Source organism: Ictidomys tridecemlineatus, chromosome 2, assembly GCF_052094955.1.
Source record: "Ictidomys tridecemlineatus isolate mIctTri1 chromosome 2, mIctTri1.hap1, whole genome shotgun sequence".
NCBI classification, from domain to species: domain Eukaryota; kingdom Metazoa; phylum Chordata; class Mammalia; order Rodentia; family Sciuridae; genus Ictidomys; species Ictidomys tridecemlineatus.
In genome coordinates, this window is record NC_135478.1 from 213,560,799 (window position 1) to 213,588,720 (window position 27,922).

Consider the following 27,922-nt stretch of genomic DNA (forward strand, 5'->3'; position numbering starts at 1 on the left):
ACTGAGGAGAAAAGACCCACCTTCACTAGAGCAGTCTGAGCTCTCAGTTCTACAGGGCAGCCTGCTGCTTAATCCTTTGGGAGCAGGGACATATGGAAGGAAGCTGGGCAGGTGCCCGCTGGAAAAGGCAGAGGCAGCCCAAGAACCAAGGGGCTGCGGGGGAGTGAGTGAACCAAGGAGGGGAGCAGTGGTCATCCAGCAGCAGTCCAGGCTCAAGGGGATGAACTCCTGAAGGTGGGAGCCCCACAGTGAAAGAGGAAGGTGTGAATCTCAGAGAGGGCATCAACCCCAGGCTGCCCTGGCTCCAGCCCAGACCCTTTGTGCCTGCACCCTTCAGCCTCTGCCCCAGCCCAGGAGAAGTCAGAAGCAGGAGAGTGACAGGGAGCAGGGGAGGAGTGGGGAGGAGAAGATCAACTCCCTCCCCAACTGGCTTTCAGCTCTTCTGCAGGCTGGGCCTGGACACAAGGGCGGGGGTGGGGGGAGCTGTGGACCAGAGACTGCAGTTTTGATAAGAATCTGACTAGACTGCTGAGCATCTGAAAATGAGATCACTGTATCTAAAAGCCAGAAGAGGGAAATGGTGGGGGAGGGAAAGCCAATGGGCTATGATTGAGGCAGTGGAAGAGAAAAACGAAACCATTTTCTGATGGTATCCTCTGTCATCTATCCCATTGTGCTAATTTCACACAATGTGAGATTTTGATTTTTTTATGAAAAGAGCAAATTACAAAGCCCAGCTCCCTTACAAATCCAGATTTTAAATGTGTAATATTTGTCACAGAATACCTTAAAGATGACATTTTCATACAGCATTTCCAAAAGAAATAAGTTGTTAATGGATCTATTTCCCATAAATGTTTGGCTAATTTTTCCTTTCCCACATTTCCTTTTCTACCATTACAGGGCTGTGTCACCAACTGGCTCCTAATCCCCTGTCACCTAATTTTTCTCTGCCATATCTAAGACCAAATCTAGTAAGACTATATCTAATATTTATAAAATATTCAGTGATTCTCCAAGAACCTCTAGCAACATCTACTGTATGTTTTTCCATTAAAAAATATTCTTCTAAGAGGACATCAATTTAGATGAAATTGTACCTGGTGGCTGGATTGACAGTTCCTATATCCACTCAGATTCAGTATTGGTCTTTCTATTTCTTCTCCAGCACTGCAGTATTCTGGAGTTAAGGGAATTGCCCTAAAGATCTTGGCGAGGGACTCTGAGGGATGGAGAGAGGATGGTGAAATTGGCCCAGACATCTAAAAGAGCTATTTATAGTTGCATCTTTCCTGACCTCTCCAATGGGAAACACAAGGCTGTGTCTGGGGAGAGGACAGTCATACTCACTCTTCATTGACAAAGATGAGTTCCAGAGATGGTTGGTTGTTTACATCGAGACCTACAGTGGCAAAGAAATGTGAGAAATGAGATGTGGTGCTGAGCTGACACCTGGGTAGAAGAGCAGCCAGGGATCGGGCTGGGCAGGGGGTGTTCTGGGTGACGATCCCCCTTCTCTCTGCTCTGATACAGTGGAGTTCATAGACAGAGACAAGGCCCTCGGCTTTGTAGTAACTCCTGAGCGTCTTGGGGGGAAAGAGCAGAGGGGGATGCCCATAAGTGAAGGAGGAAGGAAGAGCTGGTGTGGAAGAGAGGGAAAGTGGGAATGAGCGGGTTATGGGGACAGGCACCAAGCTGGGCAATATCACGAGAGAAGACCGGCAGGGCACCCAGAGGGGAGGTTGGGGGAGCAGAGAGGAGATGAACTCCAGCAAACTGTACTGATGGGCTCGGCCTCTTCGGCGCTGGAGTTGCCCGCCACGAGCTGCTCCTCCTCGGCACTGACCAGCTCCTGCAGCACGGCCTCCACGATGGGCATCACCATGGCCGTGGTGGAGGTGTTGGAGAGCCACATGGACAGCAGCGTGGTGCAGCACATGAAGCAGAGCAGCAGCCTGGAAGGCAAGGTGGCCGGCAGGGTGTTAGCAGAGTGCCCATCTCCCGGGCCAATGGCGGATCCCGCAGAACCCTCCTGGGGCCTCCTCTCTATCTGACGGCATTGGTTTAGAATCTGTAGCCGGCTTTTACCCACCGGGCCATTCAGCTTTGTACTCCTAGTGCTTGGCACTGAATGAGCCTTAATTTCATTATTTGTCACATGAATGAATCATACTTCATGGGCTAGTGACCTTAGCCAGGAAAAAGCCCTTGCTTAAGCAAAGAATAGCTCTGATAGAAGGTCACAGGGTGTGGACCTACTGTTTGCTCTTCTCTCCGTGTGGATATTATGTGGAGCTTAGCAGTGTGTTTCCTGTGCATAAGGGAATTCTTGTTCTGTTTCTGGTGGTGCTGGGGATTGAGCCCAGGGTGCTTTACCATTGAGCTGCACCCCCAGCTCTTTATATACAGGGTCTCAATAACTTGCCAAGGCTGCCCTTGAATTTAGAATTCTCCTCCTCAGCCTTCTGAGTTGCTGGGATTACAAATGTGTACCTGGCAAGGGAAATCTTCTGCCCTTGTAGCCAGCAATTCTGAGTACCATTGTATTTCCTACTTTGCAGCCAAGTCACCATAGTTGTTACTAAATAGAGACTAATGTTAGGGGCTCACAGTCTGCCCACTATACATACCACTGTCAACATGCTAAAAGTGTGGCCCCAAAGTCACAGCAGTGTTCCATACCACTGTGTGAACTCTTTCATCTGGTATCTAAAACAGTCAACACTTGGAGGAAAACACTAACGAAGATAACCTTCAAATGCTTTCTCTTTGACTTTGAAACACTGTGCAATGTGCCTGCATAGACATGTTTCCATAAGATAAGCCACCCCCAATATCACCTGTGTTTGCAATTTTAGGTGGAATCATCGACTTCACACAATTTCGGGCTAGTACACTTGTCATGTGATTGTGACGAAGCAGGGGCCTTTCCTGGGGGTGCTCTGTTTAGGCTGATAGCAACGTGAGTTTTTCTGGCCTGCACATGCCTTGGCAACTGGGTGGAGACTGAGCAGGGTGGGAATGTGCTAGGTGATGTGGTATGAGGGAAGAGTGGAAACACAAGTGGACAAAAATTCTTGAAGACAATACACAGAGGTTTCCCAAAGCCACAGAGTCCCACCATGATGTGGGGGAACAGTGCCATGGGCCTAGGAGATGGAATGTAGGGACAAAATAGCTGGGGAGGGGCAGTTAGCAGCCCCAGTTGATGATCTAGGAGACAGGAGCATATGCATAGGCAAAGCCTATGTGACTAAGGGACTGATTTTGAAAAGTAATACTATAAATGATCTATTTCTATGCCCACTCCCAAGAGTCAGTACACCTTCCATGACATGTAATAGTTGTAAACCAGAAGAAGCAAGAAGGGCTGACACAGGAAGGTGCCCAGGGCAGCAGGAGGGAGGCTTCCCCAAAGCATCAACCACGACATTCCCATGCATGCCCCCAGGGGCCAGTCTCTCCCACGTGGCCTTCTTGACACAGTGGAAAGAGGAGGCAGCTGACAGCTTCGTCAATGCAACATGTCTAACGTGTCTGCTCTGAAGCCATAACAAAAACTGGTGGGCGGATGGGAGAAAACATCCACAGTTCCTTAAATGACAGAGAGGACGCCTACTTCCTCCTCCAGCCTGCTCCCTGACAGACACGAGAAAGGTTGGCCCCGGTGTTACCTAATGAGCCCCTTGTATGTTTTAACCCGCTGCCTTTTCAGTCTAGGTTACCAGGTAAGTTTTCTGGGTTCTGTTGACGGTGACGCCAGGGTCACTGATTCAAATCTATATTTCACGGCCACAAGGAACTCTCATTGTTAGGGGATGGGAGCCCCACAACTCTAGTATTACCCCACCCCCATGAATAGAACGACAGGCTACCGCGAATATCCCACTGCGACCTGAAGGCTGGATGTACTGGCTGTCCCGAGTGCCACTCACATGCCCGGCTTAGCTCCGGCCATCAAGACCATGCGCAGGGCAATTCTCTTGTGCAGGTTCCACTTCTCCACGGCGGCCGCCACGCAGATGACACCCACCAGCAGCAGAGTGGTGTTCTTGAAATACTCGGCTGCCACCTGTGGGGAGACCCAGGCAGGTCAGCTACTCTCCCAGACCCAAGGCCTGGCCAGCGGGGAGAATGGGTAGTGCCCCAACTCCTTCATAGGCAGAGGCTGGCAAAGAGCCAGCAGGGAGGGGAGCATCATCAAAAAGCTTTCCTTGTGGTGCTGGGGGTTGAACCCAGGGCCTTGTGCAAGTTGGGCAAGTGCTCTACCACTGAGCTACACCACCAGCTGAGATAGCTGATTACTTTAGAACAGTATCTGCCCAGCGCCTACCAGGCAGGCTCTGTGTGAACACTTTACAAAGATGATTTCATTTAACCCATCCGATAAACCCATGGGTAGATATTGACCTCACGGGCACTTGGCCACCGAGCCACATCCCCAGCCCTGTTTTGAATTATTTAGAGACAGGGTCTCACTGAGTTGCTTAGCGCCTCACTTTGCTGAGGCTTACTGCCTCATTCTCCTGAGCTGCTGGGATTACAGGCATGTGCCACCACACCCAGCTTTCCAACTTTTTAAAACATAATATTTGTATTTAAATTTGATGTGAATATGATTTTAAAGAATCAACACATGTATAATTTTATATCACTCTTTAAAATTATTAAAATAAACTTAGGTTTATATCCAAATCTCATGTTTAATGTTTTTTGTTTTTTTTTTTTAAAGAGAGAGTGAGAGAGGAGAGGGAGAGGGAGAGAGAGAGAGAGAGAGAATTTTTAATATTTATTTTTTAGTTCTCGGCAGACACAACATCTTTGTTGGTATGTGGTGCTGAGGATCGAACCTGGGTCGCACGCATGCCAGGCGAGCGCGCTACCACTTGAGCCACATCCCCAGCCCTCATGTTTAATGTTTTTAAAAATATTCAGAAAAATTATTTTCTTATTTATAGGAAAAAGAATACATGCTCAGTATGGAAAACCTCAAAATATAGAAAAATTATTCTACTTTTGTTAATAACTTAGTATTTTCCCCTCAATTTTTTTCCCTATGGCTATGTAGATGCATAAATGGATTTTCACATTATGAGAGGTATACACATTGCCTTTTTTCCAATTTAATATTATACTCTGATCATTTTCTTTATTTTTTTCCTGATCATTTTCTTATAATATTTAAATTTATTGGGAAAGTTCGTTTTAATGGCAACATAATTTACCACGGAATTTATTTGGTCATTCTCCTTTTGTTGACTATTTAGATTTCTCTTCATTTGTGCTACAACGGAGCAAAGAATGATCTTCTGACATTATTACCCTATGTACAAATATGACTACACAATCAGTGGGATTTTACATCATGTACAACCAGAAGAATGAGAAATCATACTGCATTTATGTATGATGTGTCATAGTGCACTCTACTGTCATGTATAACTAATTAGAATTTAAAATATTTTTAAAAAAGAACGATCTTTGCATAAAATATCCTTCTGTAAATGTGATCGTTTCTCCTGGATAAACTCCCCCCTGCCCTTCAGTACTGGGCTTTGGGAATGCTGGGCAAGTGCTCGACCACTGAGCTACATCTCCAGCACCCTCTTTTTTATATATATTTTTACTAGTTTTGATGAACTTTTAAATTTTATTTATTTATTTGTATGTGGTGCTGAGAATTGAACCCAGTGCCTCACACATGCAAGGCAAGCGCTCTACTACTGAGCCACAACCCCAGCCCCTCCAGCCCTTTTTATTTCTTATTTTGAGAAAGGGTCTTGCTGAGTTGCCAAGGCAGGCTTAGAACTTGTGATTCTCCTGCCTCAGCCTCCCAAATTGTTGGCATTAGAGGCATGCACCACCATGCGCACTAGGAGTTATTGAAGGTGTTTTTATAATTTGCCTTAATTTTTTGTATATACATTTTAATGAATAAGAGAAAGCATTGCCTTATAAGGAAGAAAATTATAGATGATAAAAAGGGAAGAAAAGAAACATTGGATTATATGTAGTTGCCAGAATCTTGCTTCTAAAGCACAAGGACACTCTCTGTCCAATGTTTTGCTGAGACCTGAGAGACGGAACTAAGCTTGCCTTATGCACCTAGGAAAGGGCACCTTAGGGAGGGAGAGGCAAATCTAACAGCTCCCTATGGACACTTAGCTCCACACTCCATAGGGCACTTGGGGCAACATTTGAATTGTTGTTTTGTACTTGTTCTGTTGTTTGGTCACTTTTTTTTTTTAATTTCTTACTTTTCAACTCAGTTTTGCACTGCTAATGCCTAAGGACCTTTCTTTATCCCTTTCTCTCTCTCTCTCTCTCTCTCTCTCTCTCTCTCTGGTACTGGGGATTAAATCCAGGGGCACTGGGCCACATCCCAGCCCTATTTTGTATTTTATTTAGAGACAGGGTCTCTCTGAGTTGCTGAGACCCTTTGCTGAGGCTGGCTTTGTACTCATGATCCTCCTGCCTCAGCCTCTGGAGCCACTGGGATTACAGGCTTGAGCAACCACTGCGGGGCCTTTTCTTTATCTCTTAACACTTTATATCCCAAAGTAGATACTCAGTAAATATTTCACATAGTCGAGAATTGCTCCTAGCTGGAAGAAACATGACAGACATTGAAAGAAAAATATATAGAAAAATTAAACTTCTAATTTAAAATTCCTCTTAAAGGGAGAAAACAAAAAATTAATTGCAGGAAAGATAAAAATGGAACAAAAGAAGGAAACTAAACATAGTAAAATATGTGACCAATATTTGCATAATCATACCAGTATTACATTTTAATGATTGAATTTACAAAAACTGATATAACTATATTGAGGGGTGGAGGAGAGGCAGCAGAGGATGTAAAAGAACCAAATCGTCATCTGTCCTCACAGGAAGTCAACTGAAAATGTCTATAAATGACGATTCAAGAACTAGTGCAACAATATCATATAGGAATATGGAGCTTAATGCCAGAGAAGCAGGTAACAAAGTTGAAAGATCCTTAGTCTAAGAGCAGAGTAGGGCTTGAAGGGGGATCAAGAGGGGGAAGGGCGGAGACTTTATTATTCAGTTTTTAGGCTTCGTGCATGTAACACTTTGATAACATCAAAGCCATAATAAAGTCAGGCTGCTCCATTAATCCCTCTCTCTTTTGCCCCATGGAAATTTCATTGCGTTTGGTTGATGAGATCTGTGCAATGGGAACATCTGTCCTCTTTGCGACCATGTCCTGGGAGAGGAGTTCTCTGCGTCTGGCTAACCTAGATCTTGTCTCCAGGCTTATTCCTCAGCTGACTATGGTCGCTGAGGCTCCCCAAGAGCAGAGGGTCGCCCTGTGACTCTGGGGTCCAGGGCTCTGGGTGAGGGGCAGAGTCATGAGGGAGATGCTGCCCCCTAGCTGGACGTGGGAGCTGCTGGGATGCCGCGGTGGTGGCTGGGAGCCCAGGACCCTCTCCTTGCCAGGTTTCCCTCTCAGGCTTGCAGGAGGCATCTCTGTGCCAAGAGGGCTTTACTGTCTGTCTGCAGAGGAGGGAACCCACAGCAGGAGCCAGACAATGTAGTTCTTGGAGATGGCTCCTCCATCATGATGTGTGTCTGCTGTGAAGCTATTGAAGTCAATGAGACCAGAATTACTTTCTTAGGGGACTGATGACAAAATTTGGTTTCCTCCCTCCTTGGCACATATCATTCATTCCAGGACACCAGTTTATCTGTGATGGCCTTTTAGGAGGCTCAGTACCTAACAGCAGGTGTGGCTATTTCCTGTGGATTCTGCTCAAAGGGAAAGGAAGGCACCGACAGGTGGAGATCTGGGTGCCAGGCACCCTGCAGTTTGCATTCACTTTCTCCTTTGAGATCTACCACAGCCCTTTGAGGCTGGTGTCTAACTTACAGATAAGGAAACTCAGAGAGGTGAAGAAACATTTCCAAGGTCACAGTGCAGGGGTGGAAGTAGGATATCAATCCAGGTCTGTCTGAATCCAAAGCCACCTAGACAAACTGGAAACTGGTTGGGACCAGAATTTCCTTGGTCAACAGACTGCATTGACACTTATTTCTTATCTTCCATAATTTCTGTCCTGAGGCTGGCCCTCAATGCCCAGGGCTGGGCTAAATAAGGCCCAATTTCAGTGAGATATTGGCTCTGTGCTGTTTTCTCTTTGGGCGTTTTGTGGGTGAGAGTCTATTCATATGCCCTTCTTGCTCTCTGGTGTTACCATGTGCTTGAGAGATGCAGCCTAGCACTCAGGCTGCAGTTTGTGATTATAAAGTTAGCATAGTCCAGTGGGAAAAGCAAGGACTGCAGAGCCAGCCAAGTCTTGGCTGTGTAAGCCTAGGCATGTTATTCAACCTCTCTGGGCTTCAATTTTCTTATTAAAAAAGAAAAAGGTTATGGGAGGCCCTACTTTATAAGGTTGTCACAAACATTAAGAGACCCAGCTAACATGGCCTGCCATGTAGACAGCCAGGATTTCTAGAGACTCTTCCTGTTATTAAATGCTCCACATAAAGGCTGATTTGGTCTAAGGCCATTAGCACACAGTGGGCTCAGAGCAAAGCCACAGGGATGCCCTTTCACTTTTATAAATTAAAATCCCAATCAGTGGTGTTGTTTGTTAGTTTTCTAGCCCATTGATTTTTCTCTCACAAAAAAACCTTGCTTATTTAGAACCCCCCGGGGAACACCAGAGTCCCAGGATTGCTGAGGATTATCTTAATCATTTTCTGAAATGTTCTGCCTCCTTCCTGCCTTTATTAACAGAGCCCGGGCATTCTCCAGCCTCTTGCCAGCCCTCTGAAATGGCACTCTCAGCCAGCAACTCCACGCTTCTGTGCTTTCGCCGAGCTACCCGTCCAGGCTGCTGCTGTGCCAAGCCCCACATGTGCATTTTATGCTTTTCTGGGACCTCTACTTAGGCTACTGCAGCTGTTGCCAGGATCCTTGCGATTAGCAGCCCTTTCCCCACTTGTAATATCCTATGATTGATATTCTGTGACTCAGAAGCCAGATAACAGGATGCTTGAGTTGTTTGTGAAGAGAATTTGGGTTCTAAAGGGGTGCTCCTCCCGGGAGTCAAGTGCAGGTTTTCGTGACATTAGGGTTTGCACCTTGGTTGCTTTTTCCACCTTTCTTCTCTGTGGTTTTCTCAATGTGCCACGTCATTGAACTTGGAAAGCACAGGTGTAGCTGGGCTGTGTTTTATAAAAGATGGATTCACGGAGGCCACCTTGGAAAGGTGTGCAGAGTACAGCAATGAGGAGCTCCAGCCCTGGGGCAGGAGGATGGCGACCCACCGGTGAGTTGTGGGCCACTGGACAAGCTAATGAACCTCTGGACCCTGTCACTGCAACCTTGTAAGTGCCAATGGCAATGCTACACAGTTCACTGGATCTGTCATGATGTGGGCCTTAAGTAAGAAAGTGCCCGCGGGTTCTTAGAACAGTGCTTGGTGCATCTGAAGTGCTCGATAAATGTTACCATTAAGGGAGTAAAAAGAGATCAAAGCTGGAGGCTGAGGGTGGGGTTAGGAATCAGCTCCAGCACGTGAGCAAAGGAAGAGAACGAGAAGGACATGATGTCAGAGGGAACAGCAGATCTAAGAGACAAAGATTTCTCCAAATTTTCTTAAGCAAAGAGTGACAGCTTTGAAAGAACTTTCTGACTCAGCCTATAATCACAGGTAAGAAAGGACAGAAAGCTGCCAAACGTGGTCTGCTAACTATCTGGTCCCGTGTTAAGGAACTGCAAATGACATCAGTTAGTGATGAACTACTTTGGGCACAGTATTCTTTATTTCTCTCTAGATACAGAAATCTCCTTTCATTTACAGTTTTGTTTTCTGTGGTTGTAGTTACCCAAGGCCAATTCGGGACAGAAAATATTAAATGAAAAATTCCAGAAACAAATAATTCACAAGTTTTAAATTGAACGTTATTCTCTGTAGCGCAATGAAATCTCAATCTGCTGGGGACATAGATGAATCATCCCCTCACCTGGCATATCCACTGTATATACACTACCCTCTCATTGTCATTTAGTAGTCATCACAGTTATCAGATTCACTGTCATGGCATCATAGTGCTTGGGTTCATATAACCCTTATTTTACTTCATAATGGCTCCAAAGCACAGAGTAGAGATGTGAAGGAGGCATCATGACATAAAATATGGATGTGAAGATACTGCAGAGCACATAAGAAGAAACTATATATATAGGGTTCTGTACTACCAGTGGTTTCAAGTCTCCATCTTGAAACACCCCTCCCCATGGAAAAGGAAGACTACAGATATTATGTTTTTTATCTTTCAAAAGAGTTTTGGAAATGGGAGGCAGGTTGGGCATAGTGGCAGATGCCTGTAATCCCAGTAGTTTAGGAGGCTGAGGCAGGAGGATCACCAGTTCAAAGTCAGTCTCCACAACTTAGTGAGGCCTTAAGCAACTCAGTAGACCCTGTTTCAAAAGAAAAAATAAAAAGGACTGGGGATGTGGCTCACTGGTTCAGCACTTCTGGGTTCAATCCCTGATATCCCCCCAAATGAAAATAAAACAGGAATTTGTGGTTCTAGTCCTAAAAGTTTGATAATGGAAATCTGGATGTTTACCTCAGCTCACTGTCTTGTTCACTGATTGTCTGATCATCCTTCTTGGGACTGTCCCACAGAGGTGCGACAGAGACAGACCAGTTCTTCCCAGTTGGCACTTTCGTACTCATAATAGTCTGAAATTGCCATAAATCCCCAGAGGGTAGGAATTTGTATTACTCTCATTTTTCAGATGAGTAAACAGCAGTCAGTCGAGCTGCAGAACTTGCTCAAGACTGGTCGGGGACAATGCTAGATTTGAACTCAGTTCTATCTTGCTGTGAACTTGGATCCTGACCCTCCCTGCATTTCCACCCTACTTACTCACAGTGGAGGTGGGAATCCCTCCCCCTACTCGGAGCCAGAGAGCAGCAGGTTGTGTATGTGACGGTATCCACTCTCCTGACACGGGTGTTTGGTGGCACTGGGTGGGTTGCCTCAGAAATGCAGTGAATTGCCCACACACACAGTGGCTTGAGAGGCTGGGCAAGTTCAAGGCCAGCCTCATCAACTCAGTGAGCCCCTAAGCAACTTAGTGAGACCCAAAATAAAAATGAAAAAGCAAAAGGGCTGGGGATGTGGCTCAGTGATTAAGCACCTCTGGGTTCAATCTCTGGTTAAAACAAAAACAAAATAAAAACAGAAAAGAAATCCAGTGAATTGTGGGCACCTTCTTCAAAAGGTGAGTGTCTAGCCCTCAGGAGCCTCATGGTGAGGCAACACACATAGTTTTGGTTCATCTGAACAATTGTGTGATGGAACCCTCTAGATCTCAGGAGTGAGCAGCAATAATGAAAGCCTGGGCCAGCTCCCTCTTAGCCCTGTTGAGGCCAGGGGCCCCTATTGCTGCACTCCAGTTAGTGCCCAAGCAATGCCCCAAAGCCAGCCTTCTCTGTCTCTCTGCCTTTCCCTGGGGACAGGCAGGCAGGCCACTTCTGCTGGGGAAGTGCCAGCCTGGGCTCAGACACCCTTTCCATCCCCTCTCTTGCATTGCCAAGAAGGAGGTTTTCAAGCCACACCCACTGCCTCAGGAAACTTCAGGGGCTGCTGTGGAGAAGAAAGAGAAAGAGGGAAAGGTCCAAGTAGCTGGCTCTCTAGGCCCCCATTCCCAAATTGAGTAAAATTTTTATTCCATCTGTTTTATATATTGAGTTTCCTAAGATTTGGTTTAAAGAAAAGGTGTTGCTTTGCAACAAACATTCTTTGCAAACCCTGCTTTCAAGAATCGAAAGCAGAGAGATCCAGATGGGTGCCCACCTGATCCTGAAGCCACTTAGCCCCAGCATGGCTGGAGACACTGGTTCACACCTGCTACTCTGCCCCAGTTTCTGCTTTGGGACTGTGTGAACTGCCCAGATGTGCCCAGATGTGGGGAGGCTGAGGCAGGAGCTGGGCTCTGAGCCCAGGGGTGAAGGTCTGGTCTAGTCTGAGGAAATTGTTTCTCCCATGGAAACATGGACTTGGTCTCAAAGGTGGCAAGGATGGTAGGTTCCTACTTAAGGCCCCAGGCATGCAGCTCAGCCCAGGGCTGTGTGCAGATGGCAGAGGATGATGGGTAGGCTGGGCTCAGGCAGGTGTTGGCCTCATGCATAGCCTACATATCCAAAGGGCCTGCATGCAAGAGGAGGATTAGCCTTCATGGGGAGCAGAGGCCAGAAAGGCAGGGTCAAGAGTGGAGTAGGAAAAGCCTCCAAGTTTAAACAAATAGAGAAAACCACAGTCTAGGCAATGGGTGGGCAGCTAGTGGGTCAGGAAGATCAGGGGCCAACAGGGAAACAGATTCATGACATCAGACTCAAATGTCGCCGCAGAGATGGTTTGCTATTCCAGTGGGAGCTGCCTCTGTTCCTCTCTTTCCCTGGCGGAAGTTAGAAGCTGACCCAGAGGCTTGCAGTGCAGGGCCACTGATGTGGCTGGTGGACTGAGTGTGAGAGAAAGAGAGAGAGGGAGAGAGTGTCGAGAAGGGGCTAGAGAGAGACAGCACAAGGACTTCCCGACCCTGATTTCCTGGACAGCGGTCCTGAGCCCCTGCCTATTTCTGGCCCCTACCCCCACCCGAGTCCTAGGGTGCCCACCTATGCACTCTTCTCCTATAGACTGTAAATATTAGCTAACTATATGGACATGGGTGTTGTGCCCAGGTTTTCAACATTGGGAGCAACTCTTTTGAGGCAGATATAACGATAATAATGAGAGTCACAAAGGAGTCAAACAAAAAACCAAACAAACAAACCTAAAATCCAGGACCAAGCTCTGTGTAGCAGCAGAGGGAAGTAGTGCCAGATGCCCACAAAAAGATCACAGAATTCTAAAGTCAAAGAGACACAGAGTTCAACCTATCTGCCAGGGCTCAAAGTCTGCCTGCAGTGTGCCTGGTGTGGTCATTTGGCTCCAACTTCCAGGGTCAGGAACATGAGGATGGAACACGGTAACTAACCCATTCCAGAGTTTTCCCTTATCCAGAATGGAGAGCAGTCTGTATGAGGCACTTTGACTTTGAGCCCAGGGATGAGCCATAGAAGCCACAAATCATGTCCCCCTAAATCTTCTCTTCATTCCTCAGGGACTCAGATTCCAGATTTTTTTACCTCCTGGCCATCCACCTCTGGATGAGCTCTTTGTCCAGAATTTGATGATCTGGTCACATCATTTGTTAATTCAACAGGAGATTTGGGTATTTATTGCCCAGGGGTCAAGATTGCAAGTTTGGGAGTCAAACAATCTTGAATTTAGTAGCTGTGTAGCCTCGGTAAGATACTTGACCTCTCTGAACTTCAGTCTCTTCCTCCATAAAATAAAGATAAAAATAATAACTCCTTCATAGAAGATTAAATGATATTGTGCATGTAAATGACAACCCATAGGGGCTGGCGTATGGTAACTGCTCAAAGTTTTGGCAGTGACATCGTACTGATAGATGACTCATAGTAAACCTGTACTCAGCTAAAAGCCAAGGACCTTTTCACATCGGCTGCTAACATGTATCCTTATTAAACTTCATTTTGTCAGTTTCAGCCCATTGTATCATCCAGGCAACATTGACTCTGTCACCATACCTCAGCCACCCCCATCCTGCTTAGCCACCTATCAATCCTCTAATGTGCCAAGTCAAATTTCCTCTGAGCTCTCTCTGCAGCGGATGCCAACACGTCACTCAAGATTCTCTAGGTCAGCTGTTTAGCACGCAGGCTCCTCAGCTCTGCTACCTTCTAGCCCACACTGCCTCTTTTGAGTGAGGATCTGTGGCCACCCCCTCCAAGAAATCTTCAAGGCTCCAAGGAAAAAAGGTAATTTATATTTAACTACTTCCTTTTAAAAGAAATTATAAAACCCTTTAGAAAGATTTCACTCAAGAAGTGGCCAATTCAAAGTATGGCACTTGAGCGTTTAACTACTGCAGAGCCTTCTGCATTTCCCACGTTTTCTATGCTTTTTTCTCTACTCGAATAGAAACTTCTGAAAGTCAGGAGCCTTTTTTTTTTTCTTCATTTCATATCTCCTCCCAGCACCTCTGTTGAAAGAAGGCACTTTAAGCTTTGCAAATGATTCTTAATTCCTGCTGGCTGACAAGCTAATACCATAAAAGGTAACAATTTTATGAACTGGTGATGGTTAAAGTTACGTGCCAACTTGAATGGGCTAGGGGGTGCCCAGGTGAAAGGTGGTTTCTGGGTGTAACTGTAGGGGTGCTTCTGGATGAGACTGGAATGTCTGTCCTCAATGTGGACGGCATCATCCAGTCCACTGAGGTGGGGGAGGAGGATTTGTCCCCTTTTCCCAGCTTCACTGCTTGAGCTGGGACATCTCGTCTCATCTGCTTTTGGGCTGGGATTTACGCCATCAGCTCCCCAGGGTCTCAGGCCTTCAGTCCCACACTGATACCATGGGTTCCCCTGGGTGTCCAGCTTGCAGATGGCAGGTCATGGATCTCTTAACCTCCACAACTGAGCAAGCCAATTCCTCCTGATGGATCAATCTCTAGCACTATCTACATCTGTATTTATCCTACTTCCCTGTTGGTTCTGTCTCTCTGAAGAACCCATGTCTAGCTTCAGAGGGTGGGAACATCAGAAGGGCCAGAAATAAGCTTGGAAAGTGCAGAAATTATGTTTTTCTTCTTTTTTGTCATTCTTGGGTACCATCCCATCCCACTTCACACATGGCAGATACAGAACTCAGGAAACACTTTTCAGAATGTTGAGTGAATAATACGAGGGACAAAAGCCACAGTCCCAGAGCCATACTGATCCTGTTCCCATGGGTTCATGTAGAGATGACACTAGTTACACACAATCAACAAACGCTGTGCTCAAGAACCTGAGCGCAGGGCCATGCGGGTTGGCTCTGGGCTGCGGACGGGCTGTCAGACATCATAAATCCTGGGGGGATGTGGGAGGTGGTGAATCTTGGTGGAGAGAGCCCATGTTTATCAAAAGTTTATGTCTGAGTGTCTGATATGGACCATCTAAAAGTTAAAAACATCAAAAGGCTCAAAAGGAAGAAATCGAGGGGCTGGGGATGTGGCTCAAGCGGTAGCGTGCTTGCCTGGCATGCGTGTGGCCCGGGTTTGATCCTCAGCACCACATACCAACAAAGATGTTGTGTCCGCCGAGAACTAAAAAATATTAAAAATTCTCTCTCTCTCTCTCTCTCTCTCTCTCTCTCTCTCTCTCTGTCTCTCTGTCTCTCTGTCTCTCTCTCCTCTCTCACTCTCTCTTTAAAAAAAGAAAAGAAATCGATACTGAGGTCTTTGGAAAGTCTTTACCGAAGAGAGTAATTGAGTAGGATTTTTAAAACTGAAGGAACTGGAGAAAACTTGCCAAAGTGGATACATGGCCCAAGTCATGGCAGGGGGTGGTCAAGCATGAGCTGGAGTCAGGGCGTGACACACAGATGATGAGGGGACTCACAGCATTTCCCCAGGAGCCTTGGTGGCAGAGCAGGTATTTTCTGTCTGCAGTTAACTGGCCCACGCAATACTCTAGCCCATGTCCTCTAACTTCCTGGCATTTCCCATTAATCTGAGCTAAGAAGGTCAGTTAAACAGACTATATTTGGACTGAGTTGCTCCCTGTAGCCCAACTGCTGAATATCATTGCTAGCCAAAGCCATTCATATCAAATAGATGGATTAGGATTTTTTTAATCTCAAATGATAAAACTGGCCCTCTCACCCCTCCAGCACTCAGCATAGCAACACCTAATCCCTCAAGACGCTCTTTCTTTTCTCTGCAGAGTCCTGTTAACCCTGCCAACTGCTGCCCCCAGGACTCTGTCCTTTGGCCCTCTGACTGTGTAGAGGGGTGACCCTTGGATAGCTGTTGCCCAGCAACATCACGTTGCTGTAGGCTGACAGGGCTGCTGGAGGGGATTCCTACTGTGGGCAGCCCTTAGAGAAACAAAGACATCATCTACTTTAAGGCCAAGGCCAACCCTTGGCTTTGGGGCTGCCTGAAGAGAAAGACAAAGATTAATTCTCTTAATGAACAGTCGTCCCATTAGAATGTTACTTGGGATTCCGTTCTTTCTAAACTTCATTTTTAGCCCTCTACCCTCTCCTTTCTCCCCTTACCCCACTGAGGTTTGGGTTTCCATTTAAAGGGAAACCTGCAGCACAAGTTTGTACACTTCTCTTAAGAAAAGTCCTGGTTAAGGTCAATTTTTCCTTTAGGCACGCACAAAAACCCATCTTCCCTATTCTTTATTCTAGATAAGAAAGAAAAATTGGAGTCACTGGTGATGCTGGTCACGGACTAGATTTAGATGGGTCCCCAGGATGTTGGGGTTGTACACTCCAGAGACAAAGGAACTGCTGAGAGTTCGGGGATCCTATTCTTTTTGGAGAGCCTGATGCTCTGTTTACTCAATGCCACCAAAACGAAAAAGGAAAAAAAGAAACCCAAGGTCAAAGCAAACAGAAACTGGTCACTTGAGTTCACCTAGTAGAAATACAAAGCATTCATTTGCACTCCCCTGATTCTACCTTTGGGACTTTTGAGAAAGTTCTGTTAGCCAGGGTTCAGACATCCTCCCTCAAGCCACAGAGACTGAGAGGCCCACGGTTCTAGGTAGTGATTCCATGGACTGATAACACCACGGAGTCCCACAGTGCTTTATGGAATGTCTTTCTTCCAATACAGTGAACTCTGCAATCTAATAGGTGTAGGTTTGAATCCAGTTCTGCTACTTCCTACTTTGTGATTTGAGGTAAGTTTCTCAGCTCCCTCAGCCTCTTCCCTCACATGTAGATTGGAAATATTAACATCTACCTCGTAGAGGCCCTGGGAGAGCCATAATGAATGCAGCACTTCTAGAATGTCGCCTAATTCTCTTAGCAATTCCAACCTTCGCTCCCTCTCCTCTCCCTTCTCTGCTTCTGACTCGCCTCATTCCCACCTCTTCATCAGGATCGCTAAGAGGGACCAGGGGCCCTAATGAGACAGCCCAAGTGGAACCAGATGTTCATGACTGAGGGCCAGCATCTGTTTTGCTCCTCTTCTGGCTGGTTGCCTTCTTCCTTGTTTGTGCTAGGCATAAACATTTGCCCTGACATTTGGCTACAACCTGAGCTTAATGTTGATCACTTCTGCTTGAACTTTTGAGAATGCCACAGGAAGTGAACAGAGGGGCAGACTCTAGGCAGAGAGTGGGTAAAGAAAATCCACACGGTAATCTGGAGTTGGGGAGGAAGGAACAGAATTTTTTTTTCTTTTTGGGGGTGGGACAGATAAGAGCATAGTTGGGACCCAGGGAATCATGGTAAGCCTCTCTGTCAACAAGCACTGATCAATCACCTACTTTCTATGGGCTCAGCTTTCTGAATGAACTATACAACAGGTGGGGGAGGGGCTGATTCCAGCTTTGTGTGCAGCTACTAAAAATGGACAGCAAGAGGCTGGAAAAGATGAGCCACAGATGATTCACAGGTCCCCATCATATAGTTCCTAGGAGGTTTCAAATTGAAGATGCAACTGGATGTGTCTAATCAAGGTATACTTCCTGAAAGAGGCAAGTTTTGAGCCAGGTTGAAAGACAAGGATGGGCTGAAAGGTGGGGAATTCCGGGTCTGGAATTGCAGGTGCAAAGGCAGTGTTCAGGGTGGTTCCAGGGGGTGAGAAAGCCCCTCCTCAAGTGCTCTATGAATCTCATTTTCCCTGGATCCCTCCCACACCAGCCCAGTAGGACCCAAGCGGAGGGCTGGATCATAAGTGGTCTAACCTCGCTGGATCGGAGAACTCCAAAGAACGGATAGAGGAAGGCAGGCACTAGGGCTGCAGCTCCGAGAGGCACTGCCTCAGACACCCAGTACACAGCGGTCACGATCAAAACATAAGCACACGCAGCCTCCTGGAAGGGGAAGAAGAGGTGGTTAGTCACAGGGACAGTCACTGCCATCAAGCATCTGAATAAGACCAGGGCTAAGGTGGTAGGCACCTGGACTCCCCCCTGGGCACGAGGATTCAGTTCTGGGAGATGCAGAGGTGGACTTGGCAGTGGGTGTGGTAGATTTGTGATGAGACCCATTCTTTATGGGTGAAGTGAAGGCTCTTCTTGGGGGGACCCATGCCTCAGATGTGATAAGCACAACAGCCACAGGACTGTCGAGATCTCACCCAGCTCTGCTGGTTCACGAAGCCGTAGAGGGCAGGGGTTGATATTAGGGTGGACATCCAGACCCAAGTGTCAAGGTAGAGTCTGATATTTTACTTGGGCTGGGACCTAACCTTCTGGGGTCAATTAGTCAGATAATGGAGCTTGTTGGGGGAGTTGAAGATGGGGTCCATATATGTTCCCATGTGAGCTAAGAGGTCAGCATCCTGAGTTCACAGGTGGAAGAGATTGGGGATCGGGGTGGGGGCACTCAGACTGTCTGACTGAAGAGAAGCGGACCAGGAAGAGGTGAGATTTAGAAGTCACCCAAGAGCTGGCTTCTGTACTACGCTCGTGTTGCCCTGGAAACCTGAGTGTGTCTCAGAAACATGCCAGGAGACCAGCAAGGACTTGAATCCAGACCCCTTCTCCAGCCTCACCCAACCACAGTAGCCCTGCTTTTATTTATTTATGTTGGCATAACATGTAAAATTTTAAAAAATTACTAAAAAGCTTCATGGCTTTAAAAATGAATAAATAAACTTAAATTCCCCTACTTCGGTCTATTTGCCAAAACAAGTCAATTCAGTAGTAAATTTTTTTTTTTTTTCCTTTTAATGGATAGGTCTTGGTATGCTGCCCCGGCTGATCTCAAGCTCCTGTCCTCAAGACATCCTTTCACCTCTGCTTCTGAGTAGTGGGGACCACAAGCAGGCACCACCACACCCATCTCAGAGGCAAATTTTAATCCAATAAATTGTTAGGCAAGAGCTGGTTGGCTATTTTCCCTGTTTGATCTCAGGTTCTCTGGTGGTGTACCAGTATGGAGCGAGTGAACTCCTCCCTCAGGGTCTCTTTGAAGAGTTGTTAAGGAGCTGAAGGTTGCAGTCAGGGAGGGCAGGGTGGGCCAGGGAGAATGGAGAACAGATTCTCATTTTGGACCAGGAAGAATGGAGAACTCCTAACTCAACCTTTCTCAACATTGGCTGTAATGACCTTTGGGACTGGATATTCTTTGTGTCCTGTGCAACATAAGATGTTGAACAGCATCTCTGGTTTCTACCCAGTACCCCCCAGTAGCATATTCCTAGTGTGACGACCAAAGATGGTGCTCATTGCTTTCAGAATGACCCCACCTCCCACAGAGGGGCCATCTAGCTGGAAGGGGAGGTGGGGACATTTATCAGCCTTTCCTCCATCTCACTCACTGTGCCACCATGGGGTGCACAGGGTAAATAAGTATCAAATCCCATTCCTCCTTAACCTTGGCCTCTAGTAATGCTGATTGTCCCAGAGGCACTGATGAGTGTGTGGAGGAAGGCTGTGGCTTACTCTGTTGGGAGGTCATTGCCCAAGATCTTGGTAATGATAACATCACCAGGCTGCAGGCCTCAGAGGGCCGTTGTAGAGAAAATCCAAGTTGGTAGTGCATTTCTCAATTTTCACACTGTCCTAATCCATCAGGAATCAAGTCTGACCTGCCCTGGGTCTGGCTGCTGTTTCAGGAACCTGACAAATCTTGCTCTATTTTAGAGCCCTTGAGTTGAGAACAAGCTCTTCAAGCTTTTGCAGGAAAGTTACAAAAATTCTCTGTAATCAGTGAGGGGTGGGGGGAGGGATTAAGTGGTTTGGCTGGGAAGGTTTGCTCCCTCCTGAGAGTCACGGATTCTGGGGTTGGCTTGGGAGATGGGAACTGGGCCCAGGGATTGTTGACTGGAGCTCCTACTGAGATTTCCTCTGGGGCCAAAAGATCAGAGAGAAGATAAAACTGGAAGTGCTGATAAGACAACAGAATCCATTGTGTGTGTGTGGGGGGGAAATGGCTCCATTTGGTAAAGAATGGCAAATTAGAGAAATATCCTCTTTCCTGTAGACCTGAAACTACCTAAAGGAGCTCAATCCTGCTTATTCTCATCTCTTGTCTGGAAAAGAGACAAAGTGACAGGTCTTAATTCCAGGTGAAGATAGAGGAGCAGAATGTCTGTCCTTTACTGGGAAGTCTTGATCCTTCTCCTTATAGGCCCTAAGTTAAGGGAGAGAGGTGAAAGAGAGAGTGAGACAGAGGGGGAGAGAGAAAGAAGAAGAGGAAGAGGAGCAGCAACAGTAGAAGGGCAGAGAGGAAGACTTTCTCAACTATGTGCCTTTTGATTTGAATTAGAGGATTTGGGCAAGCTGAGATAGACTCTCCAGCATATCTCTCTCTCTCTCTCTCTCTCTCTATTTTTTGGTACCAGGGATTAAACCCAACAGCACTCAACCACATCCCCAGTCCTATTTTTTACATTTTATCTAGAGACAGGGTCTCGCTGAGTTGCTTAGAGCCCCACTAAGTTGCTGAGGTTGGCTTTGAACTCGTGATCCTGATGCCAGCCCAGTCTAAGCCAGGAGTTTTAAGGATAAGACAGAAGAATCTGAAAGTTTGATGGGTCTGAAACATAGTATTGCAAATATCATTAGGATTTGGGGCCAGAGGAAGCCACCTTCACCCATCAGGATTAAGAACATTTTTATCTGGATTTTCCTTAGATCAGAAGAATGGATAAAAAATACCTTTAGAGGGTCTTTTCAGATATTGCTCACTTAGGTCACTCACAGCATCTACATCCATGTCCTTTTTACCCCTGTCAGTCTTCTCAAAAGGCGCTTGGTAAGCCTGGATTCACACAGCCCAAGATACTCTGCAAAGTTCCATTCTAGAAGTCTGATGTCCCTGCACCTGACCCATGTCTCACAGGTGGCTCAATTAATATTGGCTGGACTGGACTGCTCTATTAGCTGACAAGTCTCTTTTATCTTGCTAGGGAGTACCCTCTGGACCCCCAGGCCCATTTCAGAGCCAGCGGCTGGAAGGAATTTGGAAGTTGGTGGGTTTTCAGGGAATGTCTTTAAGAAACAGTGTTGTCAATTCTATTTTGCTCCTTTTTTTTTTAAGAGTTCAAAATTGACATTTCTCCATGTAGAATGTTCCCTAACTTGCTACTTACTAACTCAGCCTCAGATCTGCCCCTTTTCCACCCCTAAGGCATCCCACTCAAGGACGAGGCTTGAAATCTGTTCATTTGCTGTCTTAAATGACCAATGGGCCCTTTGTAAAATTTAGCTTGGGAAGTTGGGGTGCAAGTTTTACCCTACTGGGGACATGGAAAAATGGCTGAGTGATTGATGCCCCCTCTCGCTTCCTCCTCTCTTTTCTGATATTGGGGATTGAGCCCTGGGTCTTATGCATGCTGGGGAAGTATTCCACCATTGAGCTACGACCCCAGCATTGCCCTCTTCTTCTGTAATATGATAAACAGTCTGGACTCCTGTGTTAGAGAGATGGGCAAGAAAAAGGGGAAGGTCATTTTGATTCCTCCTACTGTGTAATGGTGGCTTGTCACTCTGAAGAACCATCAAAACTGTAGGCCCGGTGCTCCTGCCCAGGTCCCAGCCACTTCTCTTAATGGCAGCCCAGTACAAGCAAATTCATCCAGGAGTTTTTAGCATGAAATATCAGAATCTAAAAGTCTGATGCAACAGCTGAAGGATGGGTACAAGACGTAGTCAGTGCATTTGTCACTCCTGTGGGCACTGGTTAAGGTCCCCAAAGATAGGAGTTGACTTAAAGGAAAGCAGGCCTCCCTAATAAGTGCTAGGGAGAAGAGGGTAATGTGTCTCTTGTTAGCATTCCCTGAAATCAACTTGACATTGAGTAAAAAATACCATGAAAAGAAAAGAAAAAAAAAAAAATCAGGCCCATTTGGACAAAGTAGTCCAGGAAAAATGTCAGCAGTAATCACGGGCTGCTAATCCCAGCCAAGTGTTACTCGGCGCCTGCCTGGCATGCTGGGGTATTTATTTTACTAAAGACATAAGCCAGCTTGTTTTTAAGAACCATCCTAATCCCCTCTATTTAACTTTTTAACTTAATCTTGGTTACCAAGTTACTTAAGGAGCACAGAGGGAGACACCCCACCCCCAGTGATCAGAACCAGCCTGACTTAGCTTATTCTTCCTGAAATCTCAAGGCAGGTGACAGCTGGAGGAAGGGATAAAGCCACAGATAGAATAGAGGGGAAGAAGGAAAGGCAAAAAGCAAGAGGCCAGAGGCCAGCCAAATGCAGAGCCAATGCTGCTAAACAATGCTGGTTAAAAATTAAGTCACAGTCTAGGGTTTGGGGGCTCATATCATTTTATGTCTGTCTTTCAAGAGCAACACAGAGAAACACAGAGGCTAAAAATAACACAAGGGCCATATGCAGCAACCAGGGCAACACATCAAGCTCTGTTTCTAACTTAAACTTTCTTCTCGAATGTTCCCAAGATTTTCAAATTCTGATAATCAGAGCCCCCTGTGATCTGACCACAGACCCGACACAGGCTCCACCATGCCCTCCTTCCCCATCCTTCTCTGGGTCATGACAGGTGGTCTCCCTGTGTCTCTAGTTGCTCTCACATAAAGATGGTCACAGGTTGACTCCTGATGAGTAACTGCTCACCAGTGTGTCCTTCTTATGGATCCATCGACTGTTCCCCAGCTTTGTGCAACACACATTAGTCATTTCAGCCTCATCCCTCACTCTGTCCCCACTGAGCTGAATATCAGAGGGTTGGGGGTCTGGCACTGAGATGGAGGAGTGAATAGGACAGTTTTTAGAAAGAAGTCATTTTGGTCTCCTCTAGAAAATCATGTCCATTCCTTCAGTCCCTCAATAACCCACTTGTGGGTACTGCATAAGCACCCCACTGCCTTCCCATCTCCCTTCTTTGCCCTCCCACTGACTCCAGGCCCTGGAGTGGCACAGGTGGGTACTTACGCTGCTGGGGTGGAGGATGGGCAGAGGCAGCAGCAGCAGCGGAACGCAGACGACCAACAGCAGGTTCCTTGCTCCAAGAAGGCCCTGAAGAAGGCCCATGGTGGCCCTATCTCTTCTCCGCGCCCCTGGACCTGCTCTGCCCGGAGCGCCTTTGGTCCTCACTACGCACGGCATCTGTCCAGGAAGACTTCTTAAACCTTTCTTGGCTCCCAAGAGTCCTCTCTGGTCTTGGGGGCAGAAGAGGAGGGCTGTTCTACCCCCGTTCCCACCGAGGGCTGGGCTCCTGGCCTTGGCCTTAGGTGGGATTGATGAGCGTGGTCTTATGACCAGCGAGAAGGAACTGGGAGAGGATGATCAACGGGGGCATAGTGGGTTCCCTCTCCGCGTGGTTAGCAAGAGAGCAACCTCATTCTAGCCATCGGGAAAAGCCCTTTTAAACCCACACTTTGCTGCTGTTTGGCTTTGAAGAATCATTTAAAATCTTTAAAAAATAAAAATGCTAAGAGCATACTGTGCTCTCTGTCATTTCCCCTCCCTCTGATGGCCTGTTGGGGGAGTACCTCTCTCACCTCCTAGCTGGCTCGCTGTTGGTAAATTCTGGAAGCCCTTTCCCTTTAAAACAAGCACCTGAGTCTGTCAGAGGCCCAGGCAGGCCTCAGATGGGGCTGCTGCTCTCTCCCAGGACCTGGCACCCTAACTCGTTTCCAACTTCTTTCCTTCAAATTGGTTTCCTACTTATAATTGGCCCTGAGCCTGGGCCTCCAAAGCAGGGGGAGGAAAAAATCCCCAAGACATTCCTTTTTTGTCACAGGACAAAAACCCTGTGGAGGCCCACCTTGAACTTTCGTCCACCAATGGAAAGCCAGGATGGAGTAGTAGCTCCGCCCATTCTTCAAAGCCAATCAGCAGGTTAAAAGAATGAGTCAGTATCTCTTCCAAAGGCAGTTTTTGATTGGTCACAGTAGGGGCCTGCTGAGTCTGCGGAACCTAGGCAGCAGGCGACGCTTATTTTTCCGTTTCTCAAACATCCTAGGGGCCCGAGTGGTGACCATCATGGTAAACATAATTCCACTTCCCCAAGCGCTGCTTTGATGTTTCTGTGCATGGGACACAGAGCTTTCCCTGGGAGGGCCACTTGCTGACCTGGTCCTCAGGAAGAGGACAGGGTGGCAAGGAATTTGTCCCAGAGTGGAGGATAGTAAGCCTTTCAGACACCCCTGCTGGCCACAGTCGATTCTTCAGCACCTGGGGCTATCTAAGGGTCTGAGCCCCCAGAAAAGGCCCTGGAAGAGAGGCTGCTGCAGCATCTGGGAGAAGCAGAAGGGAAGCTGCCTCTCTGGAGAAGTCCAGACGCCTGTGTTATTTCAGAGTCCCTTTGAGCCTGATGTTGGTGGTCTCTGGCTGGAGTAGGTGCCCAAATGCTCCTTTCTGAGGCTTTGTACCAAAAAGGAAGCAGGAGGCCCCTTTTGGCTGCTATACCAGGGAGAGGTGGGAAGGCAGAGAACTTGACAACTTCAGGGACCAGTGGCAGTTAGACTGGAATTTTTCCTGCTCACACATCGGGAGAAGCAGTAGCCTCATTTCTCAGAGAGGATGAGTGAATTTGGAAGGAAGGAAAGGAAAGAGGTTGGGGAGAAATAAAGCAAGCAAGCAAAAGAGAAAACCCCCAACCTTCTCTAAGTGGTGGTCTTTGGCAATATTACCCTGATCTGGGAGATGCTGAGCAGAGCCTGGGCTTATGAAACTCATGTTTTCTCCAAGACACAGTATCTGAGAAATGGCACCTTCTCAGGTTTGCAGCTATACCAGTTGGAAATGATCCCCAGGCTAAAGGTATAATGACTCCAAGAATCCAGTCCTTCTTGACTTCTAAGGCAGGTGCACCTGTGGATAGCCCTGATCTTTGAGGTTATCTTGCCATTGTAGGACAGGCTAGGGTGACTCATCTCTTTACTCGTATATTAAAACCTGGCTCTTGTATTTACAAGATTCTGGCCTCGTTATTGTAATGATTTTGAAACTCAGAATGAACAAGATCATATGTGTGATGTTTTGGTTGCAAATATTAGAGAGACCAGAGGATAGTAAACAGCTGTTGAAGTCATATCCACTACTGAACCTAGGAACCACTTCAAATTCTTTTAGTGAGTTAATCCAGGATAACCAAGATTCCAGAGAGTTTAGTAACTGGACTGTGGCATTTTTATTATACCATAGATGAATATTGTTAAATAAAATTAGGTAAGGCGAGTAATACAGTAAGACCAGTAGTTCTCCTTCAGGACTCTATCCATTTTCTAGACAAAGAAAACACTTTCGAGAATCCAATGCTCAAGTCATATAAGATAGATTTCACTTGAATGAGGTATCAAAAGTAGCCAGACTCTTAAAAAAAAGAAAGTAAAATGATGGTTCTAGAGGTCTGTTGCACAATATGCAGGACTGTGGATATAGCTGAGTGGTAGAACATTTGTGTAGCATGAAGGAGGCCCTGGGGTTGATTTCTAGCACCACAAAAACAAAGTAACAACAACAACAACAACAAAAGAAGCTCCGCCAAACAATGTGTATAGATGTAACACTAGCGTACCAGAGGCTTAAACACAGTTAAGATTACGATTTTTTAGACTAGTTTACCTACACAAATGCCTTTTGATGTACCTTTTATGTAACTTATTTTATCATAAGATTCAAGGTTAGATGACAGAGCAATGAAAGATTCAGCATGTTGATGTTTGTCATTGTCTCTTGAATGACCAGAGAGAGCCACCAGGATGCCATCCATATAGGAAGCTTCTGGAATTTTTAGACACTAAAACTTACCAGCAGTATAGAAATGGCAGAAATGCCCCATAAGCCACAGGCAAATTTCCACTGCAAACATCCACCCCCAAATTATTCTGTGAGTAAATGTGACAAAAGGCAGCCCAGCTGTGATTGTGATTGTCTAGAGTGTTATGCTCATGAGGCCAAATGGGAGAGTCTGTTTCCACCTTATTTCTCTGTTGTTCCCTGGGCAAGAAAAAGGGTTTTTTGGGTGGAGATGGTGAGCATATATGATTTTGTATGTCAATGAAGCCATTGTTTGAAGACATTTTGTGGGTAAGAATTTATCTGAGATTAAAATAGTGTTTAAGAATCTAGTTGTTGAAAATGAAGTCTTCATTTGTTCTTAAAAATGTCCTGTCTCTTTCCCCCTGTTTTTTTAGTCATTGATTGTCATAATTTATGAATATAAAGTGTCTTTTGATTCTTTGTTGCTGAGTGAATGAGCTGTCATTGCTCCCAGTGGGGAAGGGTCCTCCCGTTTACAGATCTCTGACTCCTGGGGCAGCCACTTTGTTTAACATGGTAGGCAGGAACTATACAGATAGGTCTTTCTACCTGGTGATTCTGAGTACAAGAAAGTTCTTAGACCCATTCTGATGGGAGTGGACTCTCCGAGTGGGATACAAGACTGACCATCTTGCACAGTATCCAGGCACTGAGAATAAGGGCCAGTCTCCTTCCCACCCCACATCCAGGAAGGTACAGGGAGTGAAGGTAGGCTTGAGGTCCATCCCTGGGCAATCCTAACCCTGTTTGTACATTGACCTTTGCTCTGTTCAAAGGAAACTGAATGACACTGAGTGTGATAATATGTGAAGGCAGATAAAGAGAGATGGAGCAGAAGGCAACCAGAAGGGATCTGGAGATGTATAAAAAACAGAAAGAAAAATATTCAGAGCTGGGCATGGTGGCTCACACCTATAATCCCAGCAACTTGGGAAGTTGAGGCAGGAGGCTAGTTTTGGGGCTAGCCTGGGAAATTTAGAGAGACTCTATTTCAAAATAAAAATTAAAAAGGGCTGGCTCTGTAGCTCATTCAACTGCCTTACATGTGTGAGGGTTGAGGTTCAACCCCCAGTACAGGCAAAAAAAAAAAAAAAAAATCAGAATTGGGCCAAAATATAGAGGAACAGAGACAAAAACTAGAATGGAAAGAATGGAAAAGAAAGAGAGATAGAGATAGAGGGGGAGAGAGAGAGAGAGAGAGAGAGAGAGAGAGAGAGAGAGAGAGAGAAGCAGAGCAACTGTATCAAAGAGAACATGTAATGTTAGAGAAATATTGAGCAAAAAAAAAGCACATATTAGAATCTGCCTTTGAGGAAAGGAAGAGTGGCATAATCAGGGAGTGAGAAAGACAGAGAGGCCAAGAATTATTAAACTTCTGAGCCTGAGAGTATCCAAATGCAAAGCTGTATTTTTCTCGGACAATAAATGCCTTCTCTGGCATCTTGATATTTCTCCAAAGACCATGCAGTTAGTGCTGACGGGCAGCTCTTTTGTTCAAAGATTTTGAGGAAGCCTGGACCTCACGATCATCAAATGGTGATTATTAAATACTCTTTAAAGAATCAAGTTTAGCCCAGTGAATTCAACTCATCCAGAGATCAGAGTTCTTACAGTGTGAGCCTCCAGAACCCAGCAGTAAACCTAGGAGGAGAAGCCAGAAAGACCTCTGTGCTGGTGAGGAATCTGTATCAGAACATGGGTTCCTTCCTGTAGCAGAGGCCTTCATCTGTTAACTCTCATTAACAGAGTTCAGAAGCCGAGCTACCTCAGTTTGCAGGCAATGGAAGCTAAAGAAGAACAAACTGTGAAGGTGGGCTCCAACAGCCTGATGGGCAGTGAAAACCTCGGAACTGGACACAGAGGGCAAAGCCCAGGTCTTGCAAGGGTGGTCTCAACAGCCCAGCAGACCTCTCAGATCCAGACCCCTTCCCTGTAGCATTTCACGGTTGCAAGTGATCGTAGAAATTTAATAGATAGAAGGAAACCTAGAGATTATCTTATCCGCCTCCTTCCTTAGAATGTTCCAAATGATTATCTTAAGATACCAAATAGAAGCTTAAACCATATACATAGGGTTCAAATAGATACCAAGTCAATATTTTTAAAATGAAAATTTTGGCA

At 46.2% G+C, this 27,922-nt stretch overlaps 1 protein-coding gene and 1 long non-coding RNA gene across 3 annotated transcripts in view; one reads left to right on the forward strand and one right to left on the reverse strand.

Moving 5' to 3' along the window:
- Positions 1-23,768, reverse strand: part of Slc13a4 (solute carrier family 13 member 4) — a 50,079-nt gene extending 26,311 nt beyond the window's left edge. Inside the window, exons 1-6 of one of the 2 annotated variants that reach the window (XM_078040579.1) lie at positions 23,536-23,767; positions 22,967-23,140; positions 17,799-17,927; positions 3,936-4,072; positions 1,783-1,955; positions 1,351-1,402 (exon numbers count right to left, since the gene is read on the reverse strand). In XM_078040579.1, the coding sequence (XP_077896705.1) occupies positions 1,351-1,402; positions 1,783-1,955; positions 3,936-4,072; positions 17,799-17,927; positions 22,967-23,140 (665 nt within the window). In that variant the 5' untranslated portion in view covers positions 23,536-23,767. Of the gene's footprint in view, positions 1-1,350; positions 1,403-1,782; positions 1,956-3,935; positions 4,073-17,798; positions 17,928-22,966 lie in introns of both variants that reach the window. The other variant, XM_021731105.3, reaches the window with a different exon arrangement.
- On the forward strand, positions 5,560-18,940 carry LOC144375469 (uncharacterized). The gene is made up of 2 exons (XR_013435430.1): positions 5,560-13,868; positions 18,796-18,940. It is a non-coding gene; the product is annotated as an uncharacterized LOC144375469 (long non-coding RNA).
- Positions 23,769-27,922: the final 4,154 nt, after the last annotated feature.